The 22,109-nt window shown below is 58.8% G+C and overlaps 1 protein-coding gene across 4 annotated transcripts; it reads left to right on the top strand.

Moving 5' to 3' along the window:
* Positions 1–384: 384 nt before the first annotated feature.
* Positions 385–19,832, top strand: Sugp2 (SURP and G-patch domain containing 2). Of its 4 annotated transcripts, none has more exons than XM_042671170.1 (11): positions 385–417; positions 1,711–1,842; positions 6,745–8,331; positions 10,507–10,627; positions 13,400–13,872; positions 14,974–15,085; positions 15,431–15,861; positions 16,182–16,243; positions 16,518–16,654; positions 16,849–16,973; positions 19,693–19,832. In XM_042671170.1, exons 2-10 carry the CDS (start codon positions 1,722–1,724, stop codon positions 16,967–16,969), a joined length of 3,165 nt encoding a protein of 1,054 aa, XP_042527104.1. In that variant the 5' UTR covers positions 385–417; positions 1,711–1,721; the 3' UTR covers positions 16,970–16,973; positions 19,693–19,832. The 4 variants fall into 4 exon arrangements, with proteins under 4 accessions (XP_042527104.1, XP_042527105.1, XP_042527103.1 ...); XM_042671171.1 differs by lacking the exon at positions 19,693–19,832 and adding an exon at positions 18,117–18,209; XM_042671169.1 differs by lacking the exon at positions 19,693–19,832 and adding an exon at positions 17,096–17,399.
* Positions 19,833–22,109: the final 2,277 nt, after the last annotated feature.

Raw genomic sequence — 22,109 nt, 5'->3', positions numbered from 1 at the left:
AACGGAGGTCGAGAGCGAGCGCAGGTAAAGCCGCCTCGTCCCAGCGTGAGCGCCCCAGGCGTCTCTAGCGCCTCTCCCCGGTGACCCCCTGGTGTCGCCGCCCGGGCAGAGAAAATTTTCGCTTAGGGTGCGATCGTCTAGGAGAAGCGGACAACGCGCCTGCGCAAGGAGAGCCCACAGCTGCCGGCGCGGCGCGTCAGGGCGTGGGGGGGGGGGAGGGCTGTGTGCGCTTGCGCACGAAGAAAGGCGTCAGGGTGCGCCTGCGCGCTCCGGGCGTAGGCAGCAGACTGCGCCTGCGCGGCTCTGCGGAGACCGTTAGCTCATTTGCGTGTCCCCGCCTCGCGCGGCGGCGGGTGAGGAGCCTCGGGCGGCGGCGGCGCGGGCGGCGCGGGCGGCTCCGCGCGCGGTGGGCTCGGGGTGAGGCCTGGGCCTGGGCGGCGGCGGCGGGTGGGCTCCGGGCCGGAGGGTTCCGGCCCCACCCGGGGGACCCCGCGTTCTCCAATGGCGCCGCGGCCCGGCGGCCGGTGCTGTGAGGGCCGCGGCTTCCCCGGGCCCGTGGCTCCGGCGGGGCGGGCGGGGCAGAGCGGCCCGGGACGCCGGCTCGTTCGTTCGTTCGTTCATTCCTTCCTTCCTTCCGTTCGCTTTTGGACTGGCCGGGGACCCGTAGCGGCCATAGACGGGGAAACTGAGGCAGGGAAGGGCTAGGTCACGCGTGCGCGAGGGGCGCCCGGGCCAGCGAGCGGGGGAGGGGAGGGGGGTGCGGGTCACCCAGGGCTGTCAAGCGGTGGGCCTCGGGCCCGGGCCCGGCCCTGCGCCCCCCGGCCCAGCGCGGGGCCCGCCGCCCCCGGGGCCCGCGGCCCAGCACAGTGAGCCCTGAGCCGGCCGCCGCCAGGCCTGCCACCACCCCATTCCAGAGTGGGGAGGGGGGGGTCTGCCCGCCCTGGCCACCCTCAGCCGGGGCTGCCTCCTGCCCTTCCACCCTCGCACCTAACCTCGGTGAGGGGTGTGTGAGAAGGCCCTCCTGCAGACCCACCATGGTTCTTTTTGGTGTGTGCTCCAGTCCTGGGGTTTGAACTCAGAACTCTGGGTGGTCGCTCTACCACCTGGCTTTTTTTTTTTTTTGCTGGTTAATTGGAGATAAGAATCCCACCAGAGGGGAACCTGGGAAGGTGGCTCAGTGGTAGGGTGCTGGTGTAGCACACGTGAAGCCCTGGGTTCCGTTCCTCAGCACCACATACACAGAAAAAGCCAGAAGTGGTGCTGTGGCTCAAGTGGTAGAGGGCTCGCCTTGAGCAAAAGAAGCTTAGGGACAGTGCCCAGGCCCTGAGTTCAAGCCCCAGGACTGGCAAAAAAAAAAAAAAAAAAAAACGCACAGGACTTTCCTGCCTGGACTGGCTTCAAACCACCATCCTGGTATCTCAGCTTCCTGAGGAGCTGGGATTACAAAGATGATTACAGGTGTAAGCCACTGGTACCAGGCTGAACAAAAGCCAATTAGAGACCCCCGGGAGAAAGGTCCGGGGAAGCTTGCCCCTCTCTCTCCAACACATGCAATGAGTGAGCATCAGCTGGGCACAGACACCCTCCCCAGCCCCCCGAGGCCAGTTGGGCTTTGCCAGTCCAAGACTAGGTGACTCCTTACCTGGAAGATTAGATGAAGAAGAGCTGGGCCTCCGAGCAGGGAATGTAATTCTTTTCCTCTCTGCACAGGGCAAGGAAAGATGGCAGCACGGCGGATTGCCCAGGAGACTCTTGACGCTGTGCTACAGGAAAAAGTGAAACGATACCACGTGGACCCCAGTGCTGAGGCTGTCAGCAAAACGCTTCAGTTGGAAGCCCCAGGTCAATGGAAGGGGCTGGGGGGGGGGGGGGGGCGTGGATGAGTATCTTAAGGGCAGGGTAGGATTTCAGTGTCTTGGGCAAGTGCTCTGGTCCTTGCATTATTTTTTCATTCTTTTTAAAATTTACATTAGTTATGGGGGGAAATATATATATATATTTTTCTGGGTCTGGGTTTCAGGTCGTGGGGCCTGAACTCTGGGCCTGGGCGCTGTCCCTCAGCTCTTCAGCTCAAGGCTAGCGCTCTACCACTTGAGCCACAGCGCCACTTCCGGCTTTTTTCTTTTTGCTTATGTGGTGCTGAGGAATTGAACCCAGGGCCTCAGGCAAGCAAGGCAAGCGCTCTACCACTGAGCCAACTTCCTAGCCCCCTATGGGGAAAATATTTTAATGTTACATTTCCACACTTGTGTACAGTATATTACAATCAATGACACTCCTCTATTACTGTCCCTTCCGCTCTTCCCAATTTCAGCAGGTTTCATTGTTCTGTTTTCTTTCTTTTTTGTCAGTTGTGGGGCTTGAACTCTGGGCCTGGGGTCTGTCCCTGAGCTTTTCACCTTGAGCCACAGCACCACTTATGGTTTTCTGGTGGTTAATTGGAGATTAAAAAGCCTCACAGACTTTCCTGCTCAGGCTGGCTTTGAATTGCTATCCTCAGATTTCAGCCTCCTGAGTAGGTAGGATGATAGGCGTGAGCCACCAGTGCCTGGCTCTTTTTTTTTTTTAATTCGAGCCAGAACTGGGGTTTGAACTCAGGGCCTGAGTGCTGTTCCACTGAAGGCTAGCAGTCTACCACTTGAGCCACACCTCCACTTCCAGCTTTTGAATGGTTAATTAGATATAAGTTTTGAAGACTTTCCTGCCTAGGCTGGTTTGGTTCTCAGATCTCAGGCTCCATGGAAGTGGCACTGTGGTTCAAATGGTACAGCGCTCACCTTGAGCTGAAGCGCTCAGGGTCAGTGCCCAGGCCCAGAGTTCAAGCCCCATGGCCAACAAACAAACAAACAAAAAAACCAAGATCTCAGGCTCCTGAGTAGCTAGGATTAGAGGCATGAGCCCCCAGTGCGCAGCTTCATTGTTCTGTTTTCCTAGTTGGAAATAACCCACTTAGCCGATATTCCTCCTCGTCTATCCTTCTTATTAGCCCAGCCCTCTCTTATAGTCTCCCCAGAGCCTCTTTCTCTCCCTTGCCTCTCCCTACTGACCAAAAGCTGTTCGTGAGGTTACATTGTGGTTGTATATATTGGCAATGCATTTCAAAGTTATTCACCCTCTGTCTTTTTTTTTTCCTTCCCCCTTTTTCCTTCCCTCTTCCTTTTTCCCTGACGATGGGACTGCTCTCATTGTCTTTTTATGAAGAGGAGGTAAACATTTAAATTTGACCAAGAGTGATTAAAGTCATCGACTGCAGCTTCTCTCTAGGCGCCTTCCCCTTTTTGGTTTTTGGTTCTAAGGATGGAATGCCAGGTCTTTTTTAGCTGAGCATATGCTCTGCAGCTGAGCTGGACCCCTAAACAAGGTGTTTTGTTGTTTGTTCAGTTTTGTTGGTGATGGTTCTAGGGATTGAATTTCAGGCCTCCCACTTGCAGAGCAAGAGCTCTACCACTTGAGCCACATCTCCAACCTTTTACTTGTACTTCCCCAGCATTGCCAGGGATGACAGGTATGTACTGCTGCACAGTGGAGATAAAATTTGGTGGAGATAAAATTTTGTTGGCTCACACCTGTCATCCTATCTACACAGAAAGTGAGATCTGAGGATCACAGTTCAAAGCCAGCCTGAGCAGAAAAGTCTGTGAGACTCATTTCCATTTAACTAGCAGGAACTGGAAGTGGAACTGTGGCCCAAGTGGTACAGTTCTAGCCTTGAGTGAAAAAGCTCATGCACAACACCCAGGCTCTGAGTTCAACCCCTACAACCAACCAAAACAAAAACAATTTTTTGTGTGTGAGGTTCTTTTTGCATGGGTTTGCCTTGAACAGTAATCCCCTGTTTGCGGCCTCCGAGTAGCCAGGGCTGCAGGCTTCAGCCACCCTGCCTGCTGTTCTGAGAGAGTCACCATGTAGGTCTTGATCCTCCAGCCTTCACCTTCCCAGTGCTGTGATCACAGCACTGTGTTTCCTCCATCTGTGCTGCCTCTCGCTCCTCATTCAGAGAAGGGGTAGAGAATATCCGGCTTACCAGCTGTATAAGGCACTCAGAATTATTTGGTACAAGGCTGGGAATGTGGCTTAGTGGTAGACTGCCTGCCTAGCATGCATGAAGACCTAGGTTCAATTCTGCAGTACCACATAGAAAGAGTCAGAAGTGGCACTGTGGCTCAAGTGGTAGAGTGCTAGCCTTGAGCAAAAGAATCTCAGGGACAGCTCCCAGGCCCCGAGTTAAAGCCCCAGGGCTGGCAAAAAAAAAAAAAAGGAAAACGTAGGACAGACAATGAGTCTGGTCAGCCGCCCATGGCCATCTGCCTATATTAATAATTTTGTAGCCAGGTGCTGGGGGCTCACACCTGTAATCCTGGCTACTCAGGAGGCTGAGATCTGAGGACCATGGTTCAAAGCCAGCCCGGGCAGGAAAATCCTTGAGACTCTTATCTCCAATAAACTACTAGAAAACCGGAAGTGGCGCTGTGGCTCAAGTGGTAGAATGCTCACCTTGAGCTGAAGAGCTGAGGAACAGCGCCCAGGCCCAGAGTTCAAGCCCCACGACCGACCAAAAAAAAAAATGATAATAATTTTGTATTGGCTACTAATGCTGTTATAAATATCTCAATGGCCCTTTGCAGAGCAAGGTTTCCCAACCCTGTTCTAGTGACTAGAGGACCAGCATCCCTCCTGCTGCCCTAATTTTTGCCCTGAGCAACACAGTCTGTACCTGAGCCATCACAGCAGGTGCCTTGCTGGAACCCTGGCCGACCCAGGGGTCACCCTCTGTGCCAGCCCCAGCAGGGCCCGTCCAGGCTTTGCGTGGGCTTCTGGTGGCTTTTGAGCCATTACTACCTCCTGGCATCTGTCTTTCTCTTTCTTTTTCTTTTTTTTTTTTCTTTTTTTCGTTTTGTCAGTTGTGGGGCTTGAACCCAGGGCCTGGGCCCTGTCCCTGAGCTTTTGCACTCAAGATTAGCGTGTCTGGTTTTCTGGTGGTTAATTGGGGATCAACTTTCCTGCCTGGGCTGTCATAAAACACCATCTAAGATCTCAGCCTCCTGAGTAGCTAGGATTACAAGCAGGAGCCACCAGTGCTTTGTCTTTCCTTTTGCATTTAACATTTTTTTCCCCTAGGCTATGGCCTCTGATTCAAACCTGGAATGTTGGAGTGGTCATGAGATTCTACCTAGGCCACTGTCGCTCTGCGTACTTAGTTCCCTTTGTTGCTTGGCGTCTTCAGGAACTTCTTCATGTAGGAAGAACAGCCAGAGTACAGAGCCAGAGGATAGATAGCAGTGACTGGGCTCGCTCACCGGTCTCTTCCAGTCTTGTTTCCAGCTCTGTACGGATGCAGAGCGGACTGAAGTCAGTTTGAGTTTCTGTTTGCCTGAACTCAGGTCTTGTGCTTGCTAGGCAGGTTCTCTACTCTTGAAACATACCCCAGTCCTTTTGCTTTCAATGTGTTCAGATAGGGCTTTAGACCTTTGCAAGGCTGGCCTTGAACTATAGTCCACCTGCCTCTTGAACTCAGCGCCTGGGCACTGTCCCTGAGCTTCTTTTGCTTAAGGCTAGCATTCTACCACTTGAGCCACAGCACCACTTCCAGCTTTTTCTGTGTGTGTAGTAGTACTGAGGAATCGAACCCAGGGCTTCATGCATGCTAGGCAAGCACTCTACCGATAGGCCACATTCCCATCCCTCCTATTACCTCTTGAACTACAATCCTATCTCCAACTCCTTAGTAACTAGGGTTATAGGTGTATATCACTATGCCTGGCTCAGCCCAGGTTTCTTATTGACACTTTACAGTGTTTTACTGTTTTGATTTGAGTTTTGGAAACATTCCTACCTTGCACATTTTAAACATTAACAACTAATCTTATAAGCAAGGTGCTTGTGGGTTACACTTCTAATCCTAGCTACTTAGGAGGCTGAGATCTGAGGATCAGGATTCAAAGCTACGCAGGGCAGGAAAGTCAGTAAGACTTTTTTTTTTTTTGGTCAGTCCTGGGACTTGAACTCTGGGCCTGGGCGCTGTCCCTCAGCTCTTCAGCTCAAAGCAAGCGTTCTACCACTTGAGCCACAGCATCACTTCCGGTTTTCTGAGTGGTTTATTGGAGATAAGAGTCATGGAGTTTCCTGCCTTGGCTGGGTTTGAACCAGGATCCTCAGATCTCAGCCTCCTGAGTAGATAGGATGACAGACGGGAGCCACTGCCGCCGGGCCGGGCTTCAGTGAGACTCTTATCTCCAATTAAGCATCTAAACTAGAAGTGGATCTGTGGCTCAAATAGTAGAGTGCTAGCCTTGAGCAAAAACAAAAACAAAGACCCAAAACTCAGGGACAGTTCCCAAGCCCTGAGTTCAGTTCCCAGGACTAGCATACATATACACATAAAAATCATTGCAGAGAACACTGGCATATAAATAAATCAGGGGAAGCCGGGCGACAGTGGCTCACGCCTGTCATCCTAGCTACTCAGGAGGCTGAGATCTGAGGATCGCAGTCCAAAGCCAGCCCGGGCAGGAAAGTCCATGAGATTCTTATCTCCAATAAACCACTAGAAAACCACAAGTGGTGCTGTAGCTCAAGCGGTAGCGCTCTCCTTGAGCTGAAGAGCTGAGGGACAGCGCCCAGGCCCAGAGTTCAAGCCCCACTACCGACAAAAAAGTAAAGTAGCGGACTAGCTCGTGGCCAGAGCCCATTCCTTAGCAACCTGTGGTCTAAAGTAGCTCTGTCTTTTTGTGTCGTTCATTTCAGATCTGTTAAGGGCAGCCCCAAGAACCAGAGCGGACATGTATGAGGGTGCTCCGAGTGAGGGCAGGTCTCTCAGCAGCTCTGCGCCTCACTCTCGAGACACTGGGCGAGAAGGTCTCAGAGGCGAAGTGTTTCCAGGACCTTCCTTCCGGTTAAGCAACCCTGCCGTCAGCGATGACAGCTACTTTCGAAAAGAATGTGGCCGGGGCCTGGAGTTTGCCCACCCTGACTCTCGGGACCCTGGCTTTGGCCCCAGGAAATTGGGACATTTCCAGGCTCCGGACTGGAAGCTGGCGGTGCATGGCTCGTGGGAGCAGGGCCTTGGCCCCCAGATCTCTTCAGAGCCCTCGTGGGCACGGGAGTGCGGGTTGGGTCCTCCTGCTGTGCCAGGGGACGCCACCTCCTCCAGGCGTGGGGAGAAAGAGTGTGTGGAGGAGGAGAGTCGGGATTACGACTCGGACCTCCCAGGGGAAGCTGACACTGTGCCCAGGGGCCACGGGCAAGTCCAAGCTAGAGGCCAGGAAGGTGCCCTCCTGGGAAAGGGGGACACTGAGGGCCTGCTCACGGCCAAGGGGGGTACTGGGAAACTCAACACGCTGAAGAGTGTGGCCACAAAAAAAGTACCTGCTGTAAACCGCATCCCTTCCAAACCTCAGGGCACCCGCCAAAGCCAGAAAGCCACCCTGCGCCCCGAGGTGACCCTGGGGACACACCCGGGGATGGAGGACATCCAGCTCCCCATTCCCAAGGGCCCTCTGGGGCTGGACCTGAAGGCCATCCGCTTTCCCCGCAGGAGGACGAGCTTTGACCTCATAGATAAGGCCGATGTCTTCTCGCGCTTCGGTGTGGAGATAATCAAGTGGGCGGGGTTCCATACAGTCAGAGAGGACGCCAGGTTCTCGCAGCTCTTCCAGACCCTCTTTGAACTCGAGACCGAGACCTGTGCGAAGACCCTCGCCTCCTTCAAGTGCTCCTTGAAACCAGAGCACAGAGATTTTTGCTTTTTTACTATCAAATTTTTAAAGCACTCCGCTTTGAAAACACCCCGAGTGGATAATGAGTTTTTAAACATGCTTTTAGACAAAGGTGCTGTGAAGACCAAAAATTGCTTTTTTGAGATCATAAAGCCCTTCGACAAGTACATCATGAGGCTCCAGGACCGCCTTCTGAAGAGCGCCACGCCCCTGCTCATGGCCTGCAATGCCTACGAGCTGAGCGTCAAGATGAAGACCCTTACCAGCCCCCTGGACCTGGCGCTGGCCCTAGAGACCACCAACTCCCTCTGCCGGAAGTCACTGGCCCTGCTGGGACAAACCTTCTCCCTGGCCTCCTCCTTCCGGCAGGAGAAAATCTTAGAAGCCGTGGGCCTCCAAGACATTGCCCCCTCCCCTGCCTCCTTTCCCAACTTTGAGGACTCCACTCTGTTTGGGCGGGAGTACATGGAGCACTTGAAGGCCTGGCTGCTGGCCAGCGGGTGCCCCCTGCGGCTCAGGAAGGCCCAGCCAGCGCCGGAAGAGGGGGAAGAGGAGGAGAGGGCCAGTCCTGCAAAGTCTGACCTGCACCCCGAGGCGCCCAGGCCACTGGATGCCGGTAAGGACGGCGTGGAATGTTGCTGTTCGGTGTGTGTGGCTTGTTGCCTTCCCCGATCTTGTGGGATGTTTTTTGTGTTCTTTTTTTTTTTTTTTTTTTTTTTTGTCAGTCATGTGGCTTGAAATCTGGGCCTGGGCGCTGTCCTTGCGCTCTTCAGCTCAAGGCAAGCGCTTTACCGCTTAAGCCAAAGCACCACTTCCGGTTTTCTAGTGGTTTTTATTGGAGATCAGAGTCTCACAGACTTTCCTGCCCAGGCTGGCTTTGGATTGCAATCCTCAGAACTCAGCCTCCTGAGTAGCTAGGATGACAGGCGTGAGCCACTGGTGCCCATCTTCTTGTGGGAGGTTTTCACGGGTTCCCCTTAGGTGTTTGTTTTTGTCTTTTCTTTGGCTGCGTATGGGATGGAAACCAGGGCCTTGTGCATGCTAGAAGTGCACTCCACCACTGAGCCCTGCCCCAGAAATACACTGTCATGGTGTGAGCAATCTATCTACTCCAGAAGTCTTTACTCAGTTTTGGGAACCTGATAGGAAGCTGTCTCTGGCCCTTGGTCACACTTGTTGGATAAGGCTGACTTTGTGCCAGTCTCCAGACTCCCTTGTCCTTCACAGCTTGCCACTGTGAACTTGATACTCTTGGGGGGAAGCCAGGCAAAGCAAGCAGCTCTGTGTAGTGGGAGCAATAAGGAGAAGAGGCGCACTTTCGGGAGGTGCCTCTGCCGTGAGGTGACCGTTGCCCCAATGCAGGTCGATCCGGTGTGCGTGCGCACAGCAGCGTGCTGGCAGTGTCTGCCCAGAGCTGCGTGGGAGCTGGGACAGAAGGCAGGATGCCAGGGCAGCCTGGGCAGCAGTGAGAAATGCCCACGCTGGTGGGGGTGGGGGTCGTCCTGGTGCTACACACTAGGTGCATGTACCTCCTGCGCATCAGGTCCTGTTCCATCCTGCACTGCACAAAGAAGTTGTGGCCCACAGACACACAGAGAGTCTGGGAAATCTCTCAACTTCAAGGCTGGTTTTGACAGGACAGAGAGACACCACTGTGCTGTCAAAACCCACAAACGCTGGCCCACAGGAGCCCAGGAGCGTGCTCTTCCACACCACTGGCTCCACTGAAACAGAGCAGTCCTGGGGCTGGAAGCCAGGTGCCAGTGGCACACACCTATAATCCTAGCTACTCAGGAAGCTGACATCTGAGATCTCTGAAGCCAGCCTGGGCAGGAAAGTCCCTGAGACTCATCTCCAATTAGCCACCAGAAAACTGGAAGTAGAGCTGTGACTCAAAGTGGTAAGGCACTAGCCTTGAGTGTAACAGCTCAGGGACAGTGTCCAGGGTCTGAATTCAAGCCCTACAACTGACCCCCTTTTCCCCCCAAAAAATTGTGTTTTCAACTGGAGGTGTACCCAAGTGGTAGAGTACCAACAAACATGGAGCCCTGAGTTCAAACTCTGGTATTACTCCTTCCCCCCTCCCCCCCAAAAAAAGTCAGACTTTTGGCAAATATTCTGTGAACTTGAAGGTATTGGCCTTTATTAAGTGGAGAATATGCCGGGCACCGGTGGCTGACACCTGTAATCCTAGCTACTGAGGAGGTTGAGATCTGAGGATCACAGTTCAAAGCCAGCCTGGGAATAAACCACCAGAAAACTGAAAGTGACGCTGTGGCTCAAGTGGTGGAGCACTCGCCTTGAGCTGAAGAGCTGAGGGACAGCGCCCAGGCCCAGAGTTTGAGCCCCACGACTGACCAAAAAGAGAAAAAAAGTGGAGAACATTTATGTACCTTTTTTCTGATAAAAAAGACCACATTTGCTTACTTTTTCTAAGCTGACAAAGGAATGAAACCTTCGGCACACCTGCTGCCTGTGTCCTGTGTGCTTCCTGCTGGTCATGCTCTCCTTAGCCATATTCACGCAGCTTCATTTGAGCATCAAAGCTGGGTTTGGTAGCTGTTTGTCTTGTGCGGGTTCAGCGTTTCCCTGTGTCCCAGGCGGGGCTGCCGCCCCCACCAGCTCTGTGTAGGTAGGCATGCGCTCCAGGTCTGTCCTCCTCCTCTCCCAGCACATAAACACGGCTGCTCTGTGCTGTCCTGTGAGTGGCCACTTCCACTCCCAGCCACCTCACTGCGTCTTGTCGAGAAGTGCTCTGCGCCCTGTGCTAGCGCTGTTCTCTGTGTTGCAGCGGTGCCCCCACGCGCGGATCACACGGTGGTGTCCACCATTGAGCAGCTGGTCACGCGTGTCCTGGACGGCAGCCTGTCCCCCAAGGAGAGAGCCGCTCTCAAGCAGGACCCGGCATACTGGTAGGGATTTCGTTTTTACACCATGTTTTGCAAGACTGAGTGGCTCAGGGGCCCCTCTCTACAGGAGCGTGTGCCAGGCATGTGCTCACCGCCCCCAGCGTGGCTGCACAGCAGCCTTCTCCCAGGGCTGGCTGAGAAGGCTGGTTTGTTGGTGCTGAGAGCAGAGGGTAAGGGTGGGCGCTAAGGGGCCCTGGGCCGACCACGTGGGCCCTGCTGCAGGTAGTTGTATCCCAGACATTAGAGTCGTTCCTCTCCTCCCTTTCCTTGATGGTCCTGATTTTCTGGTGTTCTGGCGTTGTGGTCTCATCACGTTGTTAGGCTGGCCTGGAGCTCGCTCTGTGGCCCAGGCTGGTCCTGACCTCCTCATCCTCTGCCTCCGCCTCCTGAGGCCCTGGTCACAGCCCCCACACCCAGCTCAGCACAATATCTTTTTTTTTTTTTTTTTTTTTGGTCGGTCGTGGGGCTTGAACTCTGGGCCTGGGCGCTGTCCCTCAGCTCTTCAGCTCAAGGCGAGCGCTCTACCACTTGAGCTACAGCGCCACTTCCAATTTTCTGGTGGTTTATTGGAGATAGGAGTCTCACGGACTGGCTTTGAACCGCGATCCTCAGATCTCAGCCTCCTGAGTAGCTAGGATGACAGGCGTGAGCCACCAGCACCCGGCTTCAGCACAATATCTTGGCACCACCACTTACATGACAAGGGTGTGGCTTCCTTGAGGAGGCTGGTATGCACCTCTTGCACTGCTGCAGTTCCCCTTCAAATCGTGGCCAGGGCTCAGGGGCCATAGCTGGAAGGTGATGCCAGAGGACTTTGGGATACTGGCCAGCTTGGGTTGTACACCCAAGACCCTGCTTAAAGGTAAATTATAGCTGGGTGCCGGTGGCTCACACCTGTCATCCTAGCTACTTAGGAGGCTGAGATCTGAGGATCGCCATTCAAAGCCAGCCTGGGCAGGAAAGTCTGTGAGACCTTTTTTTTTTTTTTTTTTTTTTTTTTTTTTTTTTTTTTGGGGGGGGGGGGGGTCCGGTCATGAGGCCTGAACTCTGGGCCTGAGCACTGTCCCTCAGCTCTTCAGCTCAAGGCTAGCGCTCTACCACTTGAGCTACAGCGCCACTTTCGGCTTTTTTCTCATGTGGTGCTGAGGAATCGAACCCAGGGCTTGTCTGTCATGGGGCTTGAACTGTGGGCCTGGGCACTGTCCCTGAGTTTCTTTTTTTTTTTTTTTTTGGGGTCCGGCCGTGGGGCCTGAACTCTGGGCCTAGATGCTGTCCCTCAGCTCTTCAGCTCTAGGTGAGTGCTCTACCACTTGAGCCACAGCGCCACTTCCTGCTTTTTTCTTTTTGCTTTATGTGGTGCTGAGGAATCGAACCCAGGGCCTCAGGCATGCAAGGCAAGTGCTCTTCCACTGAGCCACCTTCCCAGCCCCATCCCCTGAGTTTCTTTTGCTCAAGGCGAGCGCTCTACCACCTGAGCCACAGTGCCACTTCTGGTTTTCTGGTGGCTTGATGGAGATAAGAGTCTCACAGACTGGGGCTGGGAAGGTGGCTCAGTGGTAGAGCGCTTGCCTTGCATGCCTGAGGCCCTGGGTTCGATTCCTTAGCACCACATAAGCAAAAAGAAAAAAGCCGGAAGTGGCACTGTGGCTCAAGTGGTAGAGCGCTAGCCTTGAGCTGAAGAGCTGAGGGACAGCACCCAGGCCCAGAGTTCAGGCCCCACGACCAGACCCCCCAAAAAAAAAAAGTCTCACAGACTTTCCCAACAGGGTTGGCTTTGAACCGCGATCCTCAGATGGCTCCTGTGCCCTTCCCAAGCTCATGGTGCACTGTGCGGGCCTGCCGCCTCAACCCAAGCACTCAGAGCTGTGTGCTCGCACTGTGCAGGCTCAGGGAAGGAACCCCAGCCACTGTGGCCCGGATTGTGTGTGTGTGTGTTGATGGGCTCAAGCCCAGGCTGGTTTAGATTTTGGATTGTGATCCTTGCACCCTTCCGCCGGTGTTGGGTAGGTTCTGTGAGATCCAGCGGTTTGTTCTGCAGTGGGCTTTGTGCGGGAGGACTTGGCCGCCTGCAGGCCAGACCCACAGCGAGGCTGGGCGTTAGGGGCTGGCGGCAGCTGCTTCCTCCCGCACGGGTCTGAGCTGTCAGCTTACCTGTGCTGAGGCATGGAGCCCGCGTGGGTCTGGACGGGGCCGCAGACTGCAGGGTGTTCACGGGAGGCTTGGGACACATTGCAGCTGCACTGTGTACTCTGCTTCTAGAGGTGACCTACTTAGGTTCCATGTAATTCTCAGCCCTTTACAAATGCCTTGAGCATCCTGAGGCTTGGTGCTCACCTGAGTTCCGGAACCAATTCCTGTGGGTCCTGAGGGTCATGGGCATGGACTAACAGGCCCGTCCCCTGCCCCCATTGCCCAGAGCCACCGCTAAGTGTCCTCGTCTTCAGTCCTTGTGAAGCCAGCCAGCGTGCGTGGCTGTGCACCGCGGTAGTTCCAGTGTGGCTGGCATGGCTTGCTACTGGTGGCCTGCCATCTCAGTGGCACGGTGCCGGCCTGTCCCTGTGGCCTGCCGGACACAGCTCCCGTCCCTCGCAGGTCACAGATGCCATAGCTGAGTGCTCACAGCACTCACCCACCTCTGCCACTTTAAGGAGTCTCTTCCTGGCAGCTGCAGGTGGCACTGGACTGGTGCTCCCTTGGCTTCTGTACTACTGCAGGCTGGCAGGTCGGAGGAGGTCGTGGCTGGGTCCTCACGCGGTACTCTGCGTGTCCCCGCAGGTTTCTGGCTGACGAGGGCAGCCTGGAGTACAAATACTACGAGCTGAAGTTGGCAGAGGCCAGGCCGAGGATCCGGGGGGGGCCTAGCTCCCAGCAGCCGCCCACCCCAGCCGAGTGCGCCGTGCGGGCCATGCTGTATGCGCGCGTTGTTCACAGCCTCAAGAAGAAGCTGCTCCCGGTCCGCCGGCGGCGGCCCCTGCGGGCCCAGGGCCACCGGGGCTGGTGGGCTGGGCGAGCCACCGCCGGCACGCAGATGCGCCGGTCCCCCGGTGCCCGGCCAAAACCTCTCAGCCGGCGGGCTGTAGGCTCCTCACAGACCAAGTCACCCCTGCCAGGAGGAAGAGATGCCACCAAGGACGACCTGCCAGGTCCAACCGGGTCTCCGCCTGCAGCATGCAGCCCTGAAGACGCAGGCCCAGCAGGCACGGACATCCTGGGCACCCCTCGGACCTCTCCCTGCCCAGCTGCCAAGGGTGGGTGCTGACCCCACCTCACCTACCACCTCCACAGCTGGCACGGGGGGCAGTCAGCAGGCTGCGCAGGCCACGAGCCCCGCTCCAGGGACCGTCTAGGCAGGACGTGTGGGCCTTTCCCTCCCCTCCTCCACCTTGCCCTTCTCCTTGAGGTCCTGGCCTGACGGTGGCTGGCAGGAGGGCCTGGCCCAGGCGCTGAGAGGGCGGGGGTGCCACTCCAGCGATTCCGCTGTACAGAATCCCAGGCCCACAACGGCCCGTGTGAGGGTCTTACACCATCTGCTCACGGGATTTGGACACACAGTCTCTACCTGTGGAGCACAGATGCAGCTGTTGTTTTACAAGTATTTTTGTTGGGTTTCATTTGTCTCTCGTAGTGCTAGGGATGAGCTGAGGATCTCGAGGTGCTAAGCAGGCCCCAACTCGGTGGCACACCTGGCCCAGTGTCGCGCCTTCCTGCTCCATGGAGCCTGGGTGCACAGACCCTGCAGGCAGAAGGCAGCTCCCGCCCCGACTCACAGCCTCTGCTTCGCCTCATGGCCTAGATGCCCCTCCGCTGCCACATGTGGACTGACCCTCTCGCAGTGACACTGCCTCTGCGGGCCCAGGCTTTGCCCCTGGCCCGCTCCCCCACACCACAGCCCCGCACACGCTTGGATGCGCAGGAGCCTGCCCACCCGCAGGTCCCAACAGCACGGGCTCGTCTTCTCCGTGCCTGTCACTCACCGCCAGCCTGGGGGTGTGTCCCTGACAGACTCACCAGCCCTACGTGGCCAAATACTAAAGAGCTGGTCTGGTACCAGTGCTACACTTGTAATCCGAGCTCCTGAGGCTGAGATCTGAGGATCGCATTCAAGGGCAGCCTGGGCAAGAAAATCTGAGACTCTTATCTCCAGTTAACCACCAAAAAAGCCTGAAGTGGAGCTGTGGCTCAAGTGGTAGAGCATCAGCCTTGAGCAAAAAAGCATAGGGATAGCACCCAGGCCCTGAGTTCAAGCCCCAGGACCAGTGCAGGCACACGTAGTGAAGAGCCTGTGGCCCCGGGAGGCCGTGGGGCGACCTGTGGAAACCCCCACTGTGGTGACACGCTCTGTTTTGCAGTGGACACAAAGACCATGGAGACCGCAGAGAAGCTGGCCAAGTTTGTGGCTCAGGTGGGACCCGAGATCGAGCAGTTCAGCATAGAAAACAGCACCGACAACCCCGACCTCTGGTGCGTGCCCTGGGTCCATCACCCTGCCCCGCTGCGACGCCCGCCGCGCCGGCCCGGGGTGTGCTCGGAGGGGCCAGCGCGGCCCGCATGCCTGTGGGCCAAAGCCCCACTGCTCGGGCTCGGGGTGACCGAGCATGGACTGCACGGAGGGCGGGGCAGGCACCCCGTGGGGCAGGCACGCCCACAGCCGTGGGTCTCCTGCCGGGTCTGCACATGCGTCCTCCCGGAACAGCCAGGCTGCCCAGATAGCCATGTGGGAGAGGCCTGCCTGGGGACCCCTGCTCGCCAGAGAGGCTACGAGCCCCCTGCTCCCTCCTTCAACTGGAGCGTTCCTCCGCCTTCCAGGTTTCTCCATGACCAAAGCAGCCCCGCCTTCAGATTTTACCGGAAGAAAGTGTTTGAGCTGTGCCCGTCCATTTCCTTCCCCCCACCCCGCCTCCCGCCTCCCGCCAGCACGGGCCCCGCAGACCCCACTGCGGCCCGGGGTGGGTTGGAGGACGAAGACCCTGAGGAGGAAGAGGAGGAAGGGGGAGAGGAGGCTCCAACCCATGGCGCCTCCGGGCACGGAGCAGGAGCCGGCAAGCCCGAGGGCTCGGAGGGCAGCCTTGCGGCTGACGGCCTCCCTGCAGAGGCGGCTGAGGAGGAGCCGGCCGGGCCGGGCCTGGCACAGGCTGCACCTGGCACCTGCCTGCCCCGCAAGAGGATGAGCAGCAAGTCTCTGAAGGTCGGAATGATTCCTGCGCCCAAGAGGGCCTGCCTTGTGCCGGAACCGGAAGGTGAGCCTGGGGTCACCGGCCAGGGCTGTGACAAGGTGGGCCCCACCCCAGGCTGCGTCCCATCCTGCCCGGCCCCTGTCCTGCCTGGCCCCCGCCCCTGTCCTGCCTCCCCCGGTCCTGCTTGGCTTGGTCTGCAGTGCTGGCGCGTGCCTAGGCTAGCGAGGCCCAGCGGTTTTACTTCGCTGCGTCACTGCGGCTCCTCGAGGCCAGGGCCGCTGTGACCGTGTGCACATGCACGCATGCGCACACAGGCTGTCAGCCTCACCCGTCTCCGGTGAGCGGGCTGGGCGGTGCGTGGACAGTGTCGTCCTCTCTTGCAGTCCACGAGCCGGTCCGGATTGCCTATGACAGGCCTCGGGGTCGGCCCATAGCCAAGAAGAAGGTGAGCGGCCGTCCCGTGGCAGGGCCTGGGGGAGGACTGCCTCTCCTGGGTCCCAGCCAGTCTTTCTCAGGACACAGCCATGCTGGGCTATTGGCACCTTTCAGGCTGCTGCCAGGAGGTGGGCGGGGCAGGCGAGCGGGCGAGGGGTGCCTCAGCCCGTCTCGGGCCCTGAGTTCTGGGCTAGCATGTTGTCTGAAGCTGAAAAGGGCTGGGAGTTGGAAGGAAGTAGGGCAGCAGCCACAGGCACTCAGTTCGGCCCCTCCTGTCTCCCCAGAAACCCACAGACTTGGACTTCCCGCAGCAGAAGCTCACCGGCCAGAACCTGGGCTTCCAGATGCTGCAGAAGATGGGCTGGAAAGAGGGCCATGGCCTGGGCTCCTGCGGGACAGGCATCCGCGAGCCCGTCAGCGTGTATGACCCGGTCACCACGGCCCGACCCTGCTCCTGGGGGAGGGTGGGAGCTGACCCCAGAGGGCACGGGGGCCGCACTGGTCACCTCAGCATCCGGGAGGCTGAGGCGGGAGGTCAGGATGATGTCTGTGTCTGTGCTTGTGGGCCCCTCCCGGGGGACTTGGGCCCCACTCACCGATCCTTACACTCCACAGGGGGACGCGCTCAGAAGGGGAGGGCCTGGGCGCCGACGGGCCTGAGCGGACGGAGGACACGTTTGATGTCTTTCGGCAGAGGATGATGCAGATGTACCGGCACAAACGGGCTAACAAGTAGGCAGGTATGTGGGGGGGCCGGTCACATGACATCCTGCCCCCCAAAACCATGGTCCCGCTTTTCCAAAAGCAACATCATCAGTTGCCAGAGCTGGTGCAGTAGTGCACACCTGTAACCCAACTACAGGGGACACAAAGGATTGTGGTTTGAGGTCAGCACGGACAAAAAGTGAACAAGATCTGTGTCAACGCACTGTGAGGTACGCCTGGCATCCCAGCTCTGCCTGTGGGAGGCATAACCAGGACCTAAAAATGAAGCAAAAGGGGCTGGAGCATCACTCAAGCGGTGGAGTGTCTGTGTACCAAGTGTGAGGTTTGCAGTTCAAACCCCAGGACCAGGGGGAAAAGTCACAAAAGAAGATTGTGTGTCATCCTAGCTGCTCAGGAGGCTGAGATCTGAGGATCATGGTTCAAAGCCAGCCCAGGCAGGAAAGTCCGTCAGACTCTTATCTCCAGTGAACCACCAGAAAACTGGAAGCGGCGCTGTGGTTCAAGTGGTAAAACACCAGCCTTGAGCTGAAGAGCTGAGGGACAGCGCCCAGGCCCAGAGTTCAAGGCCCACCACCGACCAAAAAAAAAGAAGATTGTGTGAGGGAAACACATAGGAAGATGGGCCTTTGAATACAGACCCCGCGGCAGCCTCTTCCCTGTCAGAAGGGGCAAGGGAGCCCGCCCCGTTCTCCACTTGCACCTCCCTCCCCTACCTGCATCCTCCCCTCCCCCCTGCAGCCTCCCCTCCCCCCTGCAGCCTCCCCTCCCCCCTGCAGCCTCCCCTCCCCCCTGCAGCCTCCCCTCCCCCCTGCAGCCTCCCCTCCCCACCTGCAGCCTTCCCTTCCCCCCTGCAGCCTTCCCTGTCCACGTGCATCCCCCCTGCAGCCTTCCCTGCCCACCTGCAGCCTCTCCTCCCCCCCTGCGTCCTCCCCTCCCCCCCTGCATCCTCCCCTCCCTCCCTGCAACCTCTCCTCCCTCCCTGCATCCTCCCCTCCCTCCCTGCAACCTCTCCTCCACCCATGTGTCCTGGCTGGGCATCCCCTGCCCCTCGGCTCCCGGCCTCTCTAGGCAGGCCCTGCAAGGGGCAGCGGGGTGGCCGTGCTGGCTGCTGTCCACCCCGCCCGGCCGGGCGCTGTGCCCTGTTCTCTCCCCGATAGATGGGAGCCGCTGGTGACAGCCCAGCTGCAGAGCCACCGCCCTCCCCGCCGCCCCGCCCGGACCTGCGGAGCCCAGGCCGCCCGCCGCCTCCCGCGTGGTGTGTACGGAACCCCGGCCGGCCCAGGCCCGCACATGCGCACGCGCGCTCCTTTCTCTCTGCACCTCTAACTCTCTGCCGATGCCAGCCTCGGCCATGGCCGCCTCGGGCTCCGGCTGCTTTCAGTGTTCTCAGCGGTTCTCCTCTAAACACGCCCCGAGCTTGAGGGGTTTCAGGGGTGGTGAGAAAGTGGCCTTCCACTGGGCCTGGGGGCACCCGAGGAGCGGGGGCAGAGCCGTGTGCGGGGGTCCCCGCTGGGGCTGGGGCTGGGGCTGGCATCCGGCCCTGCCCTGCCCTGCCCTGCCTGCACCGGCTGAGGCCGCGCAGATAGCAGGGTGCAGGCCGGGGTCCGCCCGCAGGGACCTCAGCGGAACAGGAGCGGGTCTGTAGGGACGCAGTAAGGTGGGCACCGCACAGGGCTTGGCCTTCTTCCTGACGGCAACTGTCCCGAGTGGCGTGGGTTGCGTGGGGTCCTCAGACCCCTACCCCCACCCACTGCCAGAGCAGCGGAGCCACCCTTTCCCTTCCTTCTCCACGGGCCTGTGCTTGTCCTTTACTAAGCGCAGCCTCTCTGTGGCGCCCCCCCACCTGCGTCCACGTGCGCGTGCTAGGGATCGGGACCCGGTGCTGTGCACATGGGGGCTGCATGTCCGGGGCAGCTGGCTCATCGCCCAGGTGTGGCTGGGCCCTGCAGCCCTCCTCATCCTCAGCAGCTGCCCAGAACGTGGAAGGGCAGTGTTTGTGGCGTGGGTGGCGTGGCACAGGTGATGAGTGTGGTGTGGACAGTGTGTCATGGGCAGTGAGTGTGGTGTGGGCAGTGTCACGGGCAGCCAGTGTGGTGTTGGCAGTGTCACGGGCAGCCAGTGTGGTGTGGGCAGTGTCACGGGCAGCCAGTGTGGCGTGGGCAGTGTCACGGGCAGCCAGTGTGGCGTGGGCAGTGTCACGGGCAGCCAGTGTGGCGTGGGCAGTGTCACGGGCAGCCAGTGTGGCGTGGGCAGTGTCACGGGCAGCCAGTGTGGCGTGGGCAGTGTCACGGGCGGCCAGTGTGGCGTGGGCAGTGTCACGGGCGGCCAGTGTGGCGTGGGCAGTGTCACGGGCGGCGAGTGTGGCGTGGGCAGTGTCACGGGCGGCTAGTGTGGCGTGGGCAGTGTCACGGGCAGCGAGTGTGGCGTGGGCAGTGTCCCGGGCAGCGAGTGTGGCGTGGGCAGTGTCATGGGCAGCGAGTGTGGCGTGGGCAGTGTGTCACGGGCAGTGAGTGTGGTGTGGACAGTGTGTCATGGGCAGCCAGTGTGGCGTGGGCAGTGCCACGGGCAGCGAGTGTGGCGTGGGCAGTGTCACGGGCGGCTAGTGTGGCGTGGGCAGTGTCACGGGCAGCGAGTGTGGCGTGGGCAGTGGCAGGGTGGTGACGCGTGGCAGGGCGGTGTGGGTGTGGCCCGCGGGCCGTGGGCGGCGGGCACAGCATGCCTTGTCTCTTGCAGGGCTGAGGACTGCGGCGCCGCGTGGACCCGCGCTGGCGCCTGGCCACGGAGGCCCGAAGACCGCCGCTGCTGCCGCTGCCGCCGGGCTCCATGCTGCCGCGTGTAAGCGTAGCGGGTACTGTTGGTCGTTAGTTGCAATAAACATAGAGGAAACCCCGCTGCTCTGCTGGCTGCGCTGTGCTCTTGGGGCCTGCGGGAGGGGGGGGCATGTTTGGGGAGACACTGGCCATTAAGGACCAAGCAGGCCAGCAGCTCCTCCCACTGCGCGCTCTGGTGGCGACCTGAGCACAGCAGCCAGCGAGTGGCCAGCGCTGGACACTGCCCGGACGGCCACTCAGAGTAGCGCGATGTGCACAGGACCCCAAGGACACCCACCAAGCCTCCCCTGACCCCGGGCACTCGTGGCGGGGCGTTCACACGCCAGATACCTGTGCAGCCTGGGGGTGGCGCGGCCCATGCCCCCCTCCCCTGCCGCGGCCTCTGCGCCCCGCCTCCCGGAGCACCCCTGGGCCCCTGGGCCCGCCGGCAGCCTGGTCCACACCACGGCGCTGCCATGGGGACCTGGCCCACCCAGGAGCCGCTCTGGCAGAGCCTAGAAATAGCTCTACCTGTGCCCTTTCCGCCCCGGGCGCCTCCGGCCCGAGCCCACGGCTGCCCTGGCCACAGCCGGGAGAAGCAGGCAGAGCTCTGCGCACGCGGCTGCCCGCAGCCCTCAGCACCAGCTACTTGGGGGGGGGGGGGGGTGGGGCATGGGCCCAGGGCAGGGAGGGTTCCAGAGAAGCATGGCTCCAGCCACACCCCCAAGCCTCACCCCAGCCCGTCCCAGGGCCACCAGAGGAAGCTCAAAGGGGCCTTGGGTGGGGCTGTGTCCCCAGCTGGGGTGGGCAGCGCTGCTCCAGCCCACGGCACTGTGTTGACCTCCAGCCACCTCTGCTGTGGGGCCGACAGGAAACCATGGCCCAGGACCACTCACCTATACTGGTGTGTGTTGTGTGGCTCCCAGGACTTGAACTCATCTCAGCTTTTTCACTCAGGATTGGCACTCTATCACTTGAGCCACGGTTCTACTTCCAGCTTTTTGGTGACTAACTGGCAATAAGTCTCCCAGACTTTCCTGCCCAGGTTGGCTTTGATCTCAGCCTCCTGAGTAGCTGGGGTGACAGGCGTGAGCCACAGCACCTGGCCTATTTAACGTTTTGAGCCGCTGCCAGCCTGTTTGTGCAGCCAGGCCACCGCATTGCGGTGCTTTGCTCCACACCTGCCTGAGGCTTCCTTCTCTCCCAGGTGTCGAGGAGCATTGTTTTCTCAGGGGAGGTGAGCATGTTTTATACCCCATATTCTCCCCCAGATCCCACCCAGGCCTGCAGCTCTTGTCCTGGGGTGTCTGAGCCTGCTTGCATCCTGGGGATGAACCCCTCCCTTCCCCCAGGCAGATGGGGTGAAGGACGCCCTGCTGGGTTCCCTCCCCAGCCCCCCAGGCCATGGAGAAAGGGAGAATGGAGGAGAGGAAGGGAAACGTAAAAGTGCAAAGACCACGTGGAGACTATGCTCTTAAACCAGCGCCCGCAGCTGGGCACCGGTGGCGCACGCCTGTCATCCTAGCTACTCAGGAGGCTGAGATCTGAGGATCACGGTTCAAAGCCAGCCTGAGCAGGAAAGTTCGTGAAACTCATCTCCAATAAACCACCAGAAAACTGGAAGTGATGCGTGGCTCAAGCAGTAGAGTGCTTGCCTTGAGCTGAAGAGCGCAGGGACAGCGCCCTGGCCCAGAGTTCAAGTCTCACAAAAAAAAAAAACAAAAACAGCGCTCGCAAGGCTGGAGCAGGAGGACGGCAGTTCAAGGCCAGTACAGGCTGAGCAGCGCCCAATCTCAAACAATCTCCAAGATAAAATGGCTCGGGTCCCTGTGCTGGGGGCGCAGGGAGCCTCTGCTGCCCCGCAGGGAAGCCGGGGGCAGAGGGGGGGCTGGGCAGGGCTCTCCCGGTCCGCCCAGGCTGCAGGCCAGGAAGCGGCTGAGCACCACTGAAATGAGCAATGCAAACGTGGCCGCAGCTGCCCGGCTCTAGAGGCATCTGTCCTGGCAAGGAGGCCTCTGATTTGAACCAGGACCATCTCTTCCTGGATGAGCGGCCTCCATTGTCCGGAGCGGGCGAGAGCAGCCAGGGCCGTGAGGGTGGCCGGGCCTTCTGACACACAGCTTCCTGGCATATCTGGCTATCCAGTGTCCAAAACCAACAGAATGGCCTTGGCCCGCAAGGCCCAGCGGACCTGCCCGGCCCAGGAAACCCCGTCCTCACCACCGCACTCAGATTTGTTTGGTTTTTGTGCCAGTCCTGGGACTTGAACTCAGGCCCTGGGAGCTGACCCTACGCTTTTTGACTCAAGGCTGGCGCTCTATCACTTGAGCCACAGCTGTA

This window comes from Dipodomys spectabilis, unplaced genomic scaffold, assembly GCF_019054845.1.
Source record: "Dipodomys spectabilis isolate Male_0828 unplaced genomic scaffold, ASM1905484v1 ptg000609l, whole genome shotgun sequence".
NCBI lineage: Eukaryota > Metazoa > Chordata > Mammalia > Rodentia > Heteromyidae > Dipodomys > Dipodomys spectabilis.
The sequence above is the reverse complement of the archived record's forward strand: the minus strand, read 5'-3'. Positions and strand labels throughout refer to the sequence as shown.